At 46.1% G+C, this 10,902-nt stretch overlaps 1 protein-coding gene across 1 annotated transcript in view; it reads left to right on the top strand.

Annotated features, from left to right (window-relative positions):
• The window catches only part of LOC113585510 (cadherin-2-like), a 73,259-nt gene extending 66,961 nt beyond the window's left edge, over positions 1 to 6,298 (top strand). The window contains exons 15-16 of the mRNA XM_035536589.1: positions 1 to 103; positions 4,645 to 6,298. The exon at positions 1 to 103 is cut by the window's left edge and continues 62 nt beyond it. Of these exons, the coding sequence (XP_035392482.1) occupies positions 1 to 103; positions 4,645 to 4,851 (310 nt within the window). The 3' untranslated portion in view covers positions 4,852 to 6,298. The remainder of the gene's footprint in view (positions 104 to 4,644) is intronic.
• The last annotated feature ends 4,604 nt before the right edge of the window (positions 6,299 to 10,902 follow it).

The raw sequence follows: 10,902 nt of genomic DNA on the forward strand, positions 1-10,902 counted from the left end.
GGGCATCCGCCGGCTGGATGAGAGACCCCTGCACCCCGAGCCGCAGTATCCCGTCAGATCGGCCGCGCCCCACCCCGGAGACATCGGGGACTTCATCAATGAGGTAGCTCACCCTAAACAAACAGCCTGCAGGGGGTCAGGGCGAGCGAACCAGAGAGAGGGGAATGTAGTGCCGCAATTCAGGAGAGAAACCCCCCCCAAGGGTAGAAGCAGAGCTGGGAGGGGGGTTTTAAAGTAGCGAACTGCATGCTGGCTGTGTCTGAGTCTGGTATGATAGGAGAATTAGCCAAATATAGCTAATTCACAGCAATGGTGGTGTTGACTTTAATGCAGTTTGAAGATGAGTTTTCTCTGCAGGAAGAAAGTGTAGCACATCAATATAAACACACACGCGCGCGCGCACACACACACAGGCTACTCTAGCCACTTCTGATTGTAACAAAGGGTAAATACAAACGCAGTCATCTGTCTTACTCTGCAAAACGAGAAAACGTTCCGAGGGTCTCTTTCCCTTAACCCTCCCTCTCTTTCTTTAGAGTTCCTTCTCTCTTTTATGAGACTAGCACGAGAGGAGCAGAGTTTGTTTATTCTCCCCATTTGACTTTAGAGGAAGCTGATTTTTTCCTCCACTCAGTTTTATCACTCTGGCGTGAGAGGCTTAGAGACCATTTCACATTTCATTTCTAAGCTCGGCTAATTTTAGTGCCCTCTTCATCTTTTACTACCAAGGATTTGTAGAGTGGAGTCAGACAATCTCCCAACTGACTTTTTCATCTTTTTTTTTTTTTCTTTTTTTTTTTTATAAATGTATTTATTTTTTTTATCTACTAAGGTAAGAACATCGTACAATAAAGCGGGCTTAACCAGCAGTTGTGAATTGGACTTTCTAATTTTGCTCTCGGCCAGGTTCAAATCTCCCTACACTCAAACACTTTGGAGACATGGCCACTTTGGCCTTTACGTCGGCGGCTCTTTGCTGCGGCCGGTCCGAACAGCCTCCTCCTCGCTGTGCATGTACGCTTGACCCGGACGAGGTAGACGGGAGCTTACTTATCCTCCCCTCTGCGCCACTATCCCTTGTAACCCCGTCGCTCTCGTGCCGATGCTGGGAAGCAGGAAATGCCAGGCGGCCTTGACGGGTAGGCCCGACTGCCTCTCCCGCCTGCACCGGCCCCGGGTCACGCCACGGATCCGTGGATGACGGCCCGCGGTCGCCCGCGTGCCCAGATGGGGACGCAGAGCGCCCGGACGTCTCTGTGACCTGGCCATTATTCTTTCTTAGGTATGAGAAATTCTTTTTGTGCTAGTTTTTTGGAGGGGTTAGGAGGGGAGAAGCATCAGGTCAGAGATGGGTTCCTTTTATTTTTATCTCAAGAACAGCAGGGCCTTAATAAACTCACCAAACTCAGAATTGCTTAGCCTGGCTCTTTCTCCTGCTAAAATCAATAACATGATTTAGAAAAATGATGATATAATTTTCTTTGTGCACCCTGCTTTGCAAGACCTTGACATGGTGTGAAGGTTATTTTTCAGTAATTGCAAACTAATAATAAGACGAAGGCTTTTTATGTACCACCTCTCCAACACTCACGGCTACGTTACACATACCAGGATAAGCGAATCTTTTAATCACCGTTTAGTGAGCGTTCTACACACATTCACCGCATGGCCTCTCTCTTTCTCTTTAGTTTCTCTCTCCTCTAATAAAGCACACAGCAATATCGGTTACTCTACTGGCTGAGGTATAGGTTACTCTACTGGCCGAGGTATAGGTTACTCTACTGGCTGAGGTATCGGTTACTCCACTGGCTGAGGTATCGGTTACTCTACTGGCTGAGGTATCGGTTACTCTACTGGCTGAGGTATCGGTTACTCTACTGGCTGAGGTATCGGTTACTCTACTGACTGAGGTATCGGTTACTCTACTGACTAGGTTACTCTACTGACTGAGGTATCGGTTACTCTACTGACTAGATTACTCTACTGGCTGAGGTATCGGTTACTCCACTGGCTGAGGTATCGGTTACTCCACTGGCTGAGGTATCGGTTACTCCACTGGCTGAGGTATCGGTTACTCTACTGACTAGGTTACTCCACTGGCTGAGGTATCGGTTACTCTACTGACTAGGTTACTCTACTGACTGAGGTATCGGTTACTCTACTGACTAGGTTACTCTACTGACTGAGGTATCGGTTACTCTACTGACTAGATTACTCTACTGACTGAGGTATCGGTTACTCTACTGACTAGATTACTCTACTGGCTGAGGTATCGGTTACTCCACTGGCTGAGGTATCGGTTACTCCACTGGCTGAGGTATCGGTTACTCCACTGGCTGAGGTATCGGTTACTCTACTGACTAGGTTACTCCACTGGCTGAGGTATCGGTTACTCTACTGACTAGGTTACTCTACTGACTGAGGTATCGGTTACTCTACTGACTAGGTTACTCTACTGACTGAGGTATCGGTTACTCTACTGACTAGATTACTCTACTGGCTGAGGTATCGGTTACTCTACTGACTGAGGTATCGGTTACTCTACTGACAGGTATAGGTTACTCTACTGACTAGCTTACTCTACTGACTGAGGTATCGAATACTCTACTGACTGAGGTATCGAATACTCTACTGACTGAGGTATCGGTTACTCTACTGGCTGAGGTATCGGTTACTCCACTGGCTGAGGTATCGGTTACTCCACTGGCTGAGGTATCGGTTACTCCACTGGCTGAGGTATCGGTTACTCTACTGACTGAGGTATCGGTTACTCTACTGGCCGAGGTATCGGTTACTCTACTGGCCGAGGTATCGGTTACTCTACTGGCCGAGGTATCGGTTACTCTACTGGCCGAGGTATCGGTTACTTTACTGGCCGAGGTATCGGTTACTCTACTGGCCGAGGTATCGGTTACTCTACTGGCCGAGGTATCGGTTACTCTACTGGCCGAGGTATCGGTTACTCTACTGACTGAGCGAGGTATCGGTTACTCTACTGACTGAGCGAGGTATCGGTTACTCTACTGACTGAGCGAGGTATCGGTTACTCTACTGACTGAGCGAGGTATCGGTTACTCTACTGACTGAGCGAGGTATCGGTTACTCTACTGACTGAGCGAGGTATCGGTTACTCTACTGGCTGAAGTATCGGTTACTTTACTGGCTGAGGTATCGGTTACTCCACTGGCCGAGGTATAGGTTACTCTACTGGCTGAGGTATAGGTTACTCTACTGACTAGGTTACTCTACTGCCTGAGGTATCGGTTACTCCACTGGCTGAGGTATCGTTTACTCTACTGGCTGAGGTATAGGTTACTCTACTGACTGAGCTGGAGTTGCGTTAGACCTGCACTTCTTGACTTGCTACTTTTATCTAGTCCTGAAAAGCAGGCGCTATGGGTAACCTGACAGTAGCACCAGGGTGCTACCATAACCCAACAAACAATACTGCCCACAGGGTGTTAGGGTGTTAAGGTTAGCCTAACACCCTGCGGTCAGTGCTGTGTTAGCCTAACACCCTGTGGTCAGTGCTGGGTTAGTGTTAGGCTAACCCAGCACTGACCACAGGATGTTAGGTTAACCTAACACTGACTGCTGGGTATTAGGCTAACCCTAGTAGCGTGTTTGGCAGTTCCTTAGCTTTTTAGCCTTTGGAAGATTAATGGCCAATGACTATATCAGTAATTTTTTAAAATACTGGTAAAGCAGTTGAAGGCAGAATCAAATGTCTCTTTTTCTCTGTGTGTGTGTGTGTGTGTGTGTGTGTGTGTGTGTGTGTGTGTGTGTGTGTGTGTGTGTGTGTGTGTGTGTGTGTGTGTGTGTGTCCAAATAATGGCAGTAAACACAGGTATAATCCTAGCGTCACTGTTCTGCTTGGGGCTTTGGAAAGAAGAGAGTAGAAAAATGAGGAGGGTAGAGAGGAAGATGAGAGGGGAGGGGAGGAGGTGAACTGAGGTGAGAAGAGACGAGAAGAGTGCAAGGAAGGGGAGGGGCGTCTATAGAAATGCCTCCCACTGATGCCTGTGCTCATCCTATTTTCTGATTCTCATCAAACTTGGGATTATCCCCTGCTTAGCAAGGAAGCTCGGAATGGCATCATTCCGATCTGTGGCGGGATTCCCACTCACGCTAAGCACTTCATTAGCCTGCGTAGGTGAAATGTAGCGAGAACTGGGTGCTTAGCAGACTTTAGAGATAGGTGGACGCGTAGGCATAGGGGAGGAATTTAATCTGCCTTTGCTCTAATTAACCTCAACTCCCCCATTCCTTCACTCTCTGCAAACACTTTTACTGGGTTTTAAGAGCACTTGAAGTTTCACTCTGATACTAAGACCATTACATCGTGGATGTATCTGTTAAATGGCGCACACATAAAGGAGAATGAATATTCCATGCGCACTTTTCACTAATGTTTCAAAAAGGCTGGATTAATGTATCATTTGCTACCTGCTGTGATTATTTTTTTTTTTTTTAATTTAAAAAGCAACACTTTAAGGTTTTCCTATACATCTAAATGCCCGTGACCAACCATAACACGCATCAGTAAGGCACCGCTGCCCTGTAGCTGTGGCGATGCAGGGGTCATGTGACGGACAGACCCACGTCGGCTCGCTGACGGCGAGTGTGTCTCTCGTGTGTGCACAGGGCCTGAAGGCAGCAGACAGTGACCCCACGGCTCCGCCCTACGACTCCCTGCTGGTGTTCGACTACGAGGGCAGCGGGTCCACGGCGGGGTCGCTTAGCTCCATCACCTCATCGAGCAGCGGCGGCGACCAGGACTACGACTACCTCAGCGACTGGGGGCCGCGCTTCCGCAAGCTGGCCGACATGTACGGAGGCACGGACGAGTGAACGGCCAGCAGAGAGGGCGAGGGAAGGAAGCGGAACGCCGTGTTCGTTTTCCCGCCCTCTGTCGACGGATGAATATAGCTTCTGACAACCCCCACCCCCCCCACCCCGAGAACAGACTGGATGAGAGCAGGTTAAACAGAAAACACACAAACAGGGAAAAAAAAGAACCATAAAGCCAAGATTTGAAATGAATAATAAAAAAATCAGAACCCTAGGCTTAATGTTGTAGTTTAGGCATGTACATGCTTGTTGAAGGCTTTTGCAGTGGCAGTGGTCTGGGACCAGTGCGAACGGGGAGACTGGTTTTGTGGATTGTTCGGTAGGCTATAATAAGCGCGCAGTTACACTTGAATTTTACAGTACAGAAGCACTGGGATTTAATGTGCCTTTTTGTACATTTTTTTGGATCTGAATGACTAGTTTTATGTTCAAGGCTTTAATGGTACTGACATCTGGAGTGATCTGAAGTGACCTGGAGGTGTGAGGAAGTGTGTTAACGTCCTCTTCATCACGCTACCTTCTCCTGCTTACCAACTGCTGTTTGTTGATGAAGATGATGATGACGATGATGACTATTTAATGCATTATTCAAAAAAATTGAAAAGCAAGACTCCCATAGGAAGGACGCACACACTTCAACTCGTGGCACTGTGCAGTGCAGTTTGGTTTTAGTTGACCTTTCTCCTTTTTCCCACAAATATGATGCAGCTGGTTGCAGGAAAAGGGGAGACAAAAATTCTTGTAGAACATTACATTTAACGTTGGTTTCTGAAGTGCTGTGACATTTTCCCCCGAAAAAGGACAAGAAATGTTGCCTTTTTTTGTTGTTCTCATTCATGTATTCTTCTCTTGCCTTAGTCGCTGTCTGATGCCCTCAGTTTTTACTGTAAAAACGTGTGTACATAATGTTTTCTGTTTTCTCTCTTCCTTTTGATTTTGATGTAGTCTATAAAGAAGTGCAAACAGTTTCAATCTTGTAAATGTATGATTTGGGCTACTTTTTTTGCATGTTTTTATCTTTTCACAACAATGAAAGAAAAAAAAAACTTTCCAAAATTTATTTACAAAGTACAAAACACTAAAATCAGCTGATGTGAAACATGTAGAGGATAAAAGAGTTTTTGTAAGAAAAGTGAACAAAATAAAAACACTAAAAAGTAAAGAAAAAGAACAAAAATACTCTGTAAAAATAAAAAAATAAAAAATAACATTGTCAGCACAAGTGTTCAAATTTGTACCAAAAAGGGGAGGGGCTAGGGTGTGGGAGGGGCTAGGGTGTGGGAGGGGCTTGGGTGCTGTTCCATCTTTAACTGTTGTAGGAACTAATGACCGAGTCAGCTTTAAGAGCAGGAAAGGTCTCTGACATGCTTTGTGGATGAGCTTATGTACTTCAAATGATTCATCTGACCCCAACCATCTAAATAAAAATGCTAATTTTGGAGCTAAAGGCTGTTCTGTTTGTTCCTTTTTCCGTTTCCCGCTCCAGCACGCTGCTTCTCACACTCCTGACGATGGGCTCCGTGCTTATTAACTCCATTTTTTGCCTTGACGTTTTAAATTAACCAAAAGCACTCACTAATCATGACTGATTTTCTTGGCTTTGACACGAGCTGCGATGGTAATATTTCAGTGTGTCTGGAAAGCAGGACCCTTTGTGTTTTAGAGCCCGCGTCATCACCCGTGTGTGTCATTCAGCGTAGCACACCCCACTGCAGCAGGATGTCAGTACTACTGTCAGCAGTCAGCACTCACCGCTGAATCAGAGAAGGCCTGGGATAAAAGCCCATGCTGTCTCAGTTCTCTACGTTTTCTTTCTCTGTTTTTTTCTTATTTGAGGGCAACTCGGGTTAAATTTGTCAGTCTGCTCAGGCATTTTCTCCCTTAAGTCATGCCGGTTTGTTAGTCAGGCCTTAGAAATACTCGTGGCCGCGGAGAGGAGAGAGCTCTTCTTCCCTTCATTCACCCTCCAAGGTCACTCACTCGCTCCAGTGTTCATGGACAAAAGAAGGTGCCGTCAACGGGGACTGGTCACCGCAGTCCCATTCAGCGGAGGCAGTCTGGTGTTTTCATACGCGTGAGGGTGCAAATTCATTTCCATAATGGTATGCGACACACGGCGGCGTTTGAATGAAAATGTATTCATTTGCCGTTAGGGACAAGGGTGATCACGCAGGAGTGTCAAATACCAGTGAAGGCATCAAAATGACGTCCGGACACCAGGCATTAGCTGCTTACTACGGCTGAGGGAGTTCTCTGCTCACTGCAAAGTGGTTTTCCACCATTTTTCCACAAAAAACCCCTTTGTTTCCGCCGTGGTCCACCGATGCTGAGATGGTTTGAGCCAGCTCTGTCCCGCGCTCTCTCTAATAGGTGTACCATTTAAATCATACCGGCATTTCCAAGTCAGAACGCAACACGAGAACGAGTGCGCAGAAGAGTTATCGTGCGCTCTTAAATTTCAGGTGCTCGTCAGAACCGTGGCTTACAGCCATTTTCATCACCACAGAAACGGTCCAGGGAAAGCTGTCTTCCCTGCTTTCCTACCGTTGTCGAAGACAGACCCGTTCAGTAACCAGAATGACAGCTAGAGCATTGTTCTTTCCTAACGGTTTATTTCATTCATTTATTTCAACGGCGAAGTGTTATTGGCTGGCCAAGCCAGTCACCTGACCTGAGAACTGCTGAGCATACATCTCACATCGTGAGGGAAAAAAGACATCCCCGGAAGACCGGCAGGGCCTGGCATTGCCCGTGTTAGAGGCCTGGCAGTGCTCATACATCCTCTGGTGGCATTTATGACTCACAGACTACCGGCACTTAACAGAAAGAGAAGCGATAAGAGTGAACACTTCAAATACTAAACAGTTTTACTGTGTTTCAAGGATGTGGTAATATTCAGAATGGTTATGGTCGTCTGTTTTTCCTCTGTGGTTCACCAAGTGTAGATGTTAATACCCACATGATTAAAGCTAACATTATCCACGTTATTTGTGTTATTGCAAAGCCAGCATTCTGGAGTATAGAATCGCCATCCAAACACAGTGATTTGTTCCTGAGCTGAAAAGCAACATTTAGAGATATAAAGACAAAATCTATATACTGTACAAAGTGATAGAGTTACACATAAGTCAACTGTAAATATGTGTATTAGAAAAATAATTGTTAAAGGGCTCTGTAGATTATGGGTAAATAGATGTCCAACTTTGCATTTTTGTATAAAAAATACCATTTGTTTAAGTGCTGTAATTGTTGAGTGAACACATCGCACTGAGTTCAAGGCCCTCAGCCAGTCTGGAGCGTGTTCTCTCACTCCCTCAGTGCCTCTCACTGTCGTGAGCCACGCCACGCCATAAATGAGCTGAAAGCCTGATGTTGCGCATCGATGCTGTGCTGATCACACGGAAGAAGGCCTGTGTTATCGTCTGGGTGAATGGCACCGGCCTATATATCTCCTTCGCTCTCTGCTGCCATGACTGTGCAGCCGTTCATACAGACTGCTGTCAGACGAGCTGTCAGACGAGTGGAGCTCAGAGAGGCTTTCTGTTATCGATTTCGCTCAGAACTGGTGCCAGGCAAAGAATGAGTGGTGCTATGTGTACAATTTTTGATTACTTCATGATTAGTGAGCTGGGTGTGTTGTTTGAGCGTGCACGCACTGGAACACGTGTTACCGATACTAGACGGCGACGCGCCACGCCTGTTTTCGCGCCCCGATTCTCATGAGCATGCTATTATTGTCACTCTGCTTGTAGTGTGAGCTGCTCGTAGTGTGAGCTGTTCACACTCAATCACCTTAGATCAGCCCATCTGATCTGAAACCAAACGACAGATCAAATGCCGTAACGGGCAGTGCCGTAAAAGTACCCACGAGCGTTAGCACAGAGAAACAGCTGGTATGCGCCGTAAAGAAATAGTTCAGCGAAAATGTCCACAGTTTCTGCAATACATCAGAAGAGTTCAATCAGCTGATGCATATTCACTATTCAAATTTCGCATTTTGAGTTTCCTGCTGCAGTTACAGGTGATGTGGCTGTGCGCTGGCCTGCCTGTCTGTACTACTGAGAATTGTCTTCCACATTCAGAAGAGGCGAAGCTTTCCACCATGGACCTATGAAGGGTTTTGAATGAATGAATGAATTCCTTTTATTTTAATCGTACATTACAATGCTACAAAGAAATTTGTTGTACAACTCCTTAGAAACATATACACATAACTACATAATCCTATTCACTAAAACAATAGACATAAATATAGTTTTCATCCTCACACACGTCAATAAAAAAAAGTTAAACTTGAATAACCCCATAAACGCCCGTTTGGAGGTTTGGATATATTCGATGCTTCAGGTAGGCATTCAGGTAGTCCTGTCATCAGTAAAAGACTGGAGGACCTGCTACCTGTTTATCTTTTCCTGGAGCCCCGTAAGATCAACACATCTGAACTGGCCTGTGGCTACCCCTGCACCCTAGCTGTTGATTCCTCTACCTCTGTCTGTCTTTGACCGTCAGAAGCCCAGTCTTCTGCTGGATGCAGAAGCTCGCCAAAGACCCGTCACTTTTCGGTAACTTCTGAAAGATTCGAAGTGCAGAGTTCATGTGATACATCTTTCATTCACGCCAAGTCACTAAAAAGCCGTGAGATTTTTTAGCACCGCCTTCCTGACATCGAAGACACTTGTAACCCATCCAACTGCGAAAACCTCTCCCGTTTCCCTCGACTGTGTGTTCAGTTCTCCGGCTGCTTCCTGTCGTTCCCGTGGTTTATAGTTGACAGGAAAGATGACAAACGCAGTGTGGAGAGGAGAAGTTCCACATGATTGCATCTTTCCTGCTCTGTAGGGGAATCAGACTAAACTGCTGAGCAGAACTGACTGGAAACTCTCATTCAGGCCTTTCCATTAATTCTTTCTGTCTCATATCGAGAGAACCTGCTCGGTCTCACGCAATAGCAATAGGATTTGTATTTGCAGGAAATGCAGCCTTGTGAAGGCCCTCTTTCAAGCACATACACTCGCCATCTGTATACCTGTCCACTCCTGTTTCAGAAAAAATCCCCAATCCAATTAGACCTCCTCGCACGACATCCATACGTGACACTGTCATTCCGTAATGACGCTAATAGACACAGTGATGTGACATAAGCTGGAGTTTAGCTTTCATGTGTTGGATGATGCGCTGCGTGCTGTCAGTGCAAGAACGGCATAACCTGGTACAAGGCGGTCTGGTGCACCACTCAGTCCGTTAGCGTTTTCTGAGCGGGTTCGTCTCTGCACCAGCCAGCCTTTCCTTAGCGACAGAATATGCTGTTATAAGCGAGCTGCCCGTTTCCTGCAACAGTTTGGCTTCACTGCCGTTCAGGAGGACGTTTATGTTTCCTAACGGGCTGTGTGGCCGGAGATCCCCGACATCCTCCTCCGGTGCGCCGGCGTGATAGATCGTTTCCAGCACGCCGGGACTGCGCGTGATGGACAGCTGTGTCTGGATGAGTGGCAGGTCCTTCACAGTCGCAAATGCCCACATCAGACTCTTCTGCTTCAGCACATGCTGCCGTGCTGCCTAATAATTTATTGTTACTTTTTTTTTTGGTCCTTTGTTTTGTTTTTGATCTATTGTCAAAGTGGTCCTGGATCTTATGAATATATAAATACAAAGACAGGCAGACAGACAGACAGACAGACAGACAGGCAGGCAGGCAAACAGGCAGGCAGACAGACATACAGACAGACATACAGGCAGACATACAGACAGACAGACAGACAAACAGGCAGGCAGACAGACACTAATAGCTTTAAATTCTATACCTAAAAATACAACATACATTTTTCAGTAGATTGTTACAGCCACATATATTTCTGAAACAGCTAAGATACTCACAACTGACTTACCGATGATAACTTATGTACTACCGGTGATAACTGGCCTTCCTCACAACCTTGTTCTGGCAACAGTACAGGAGCTGGCTGGATATTCTGTGTTTGTGCAGACCAAAACTGCCAATGTTTAGCTGCACATACATTACAACATATATGTACATATATTCAAACATTCAAA

This window comes from Electrophorus electricus, chromosome 19, assembly GCF_013358815.1.
Source record: "Electrophorus electricus isolate fEleEle1 chromosome 19, fEleEle1.pri, whole genome shotgun sequence".
Lineage (NCBI taxonomy): Eukaryota > Metazoa > Chordata > Actinopteri > Gymnotiformes > Gymnotidae > Electrophorus > Electrophorus electricus.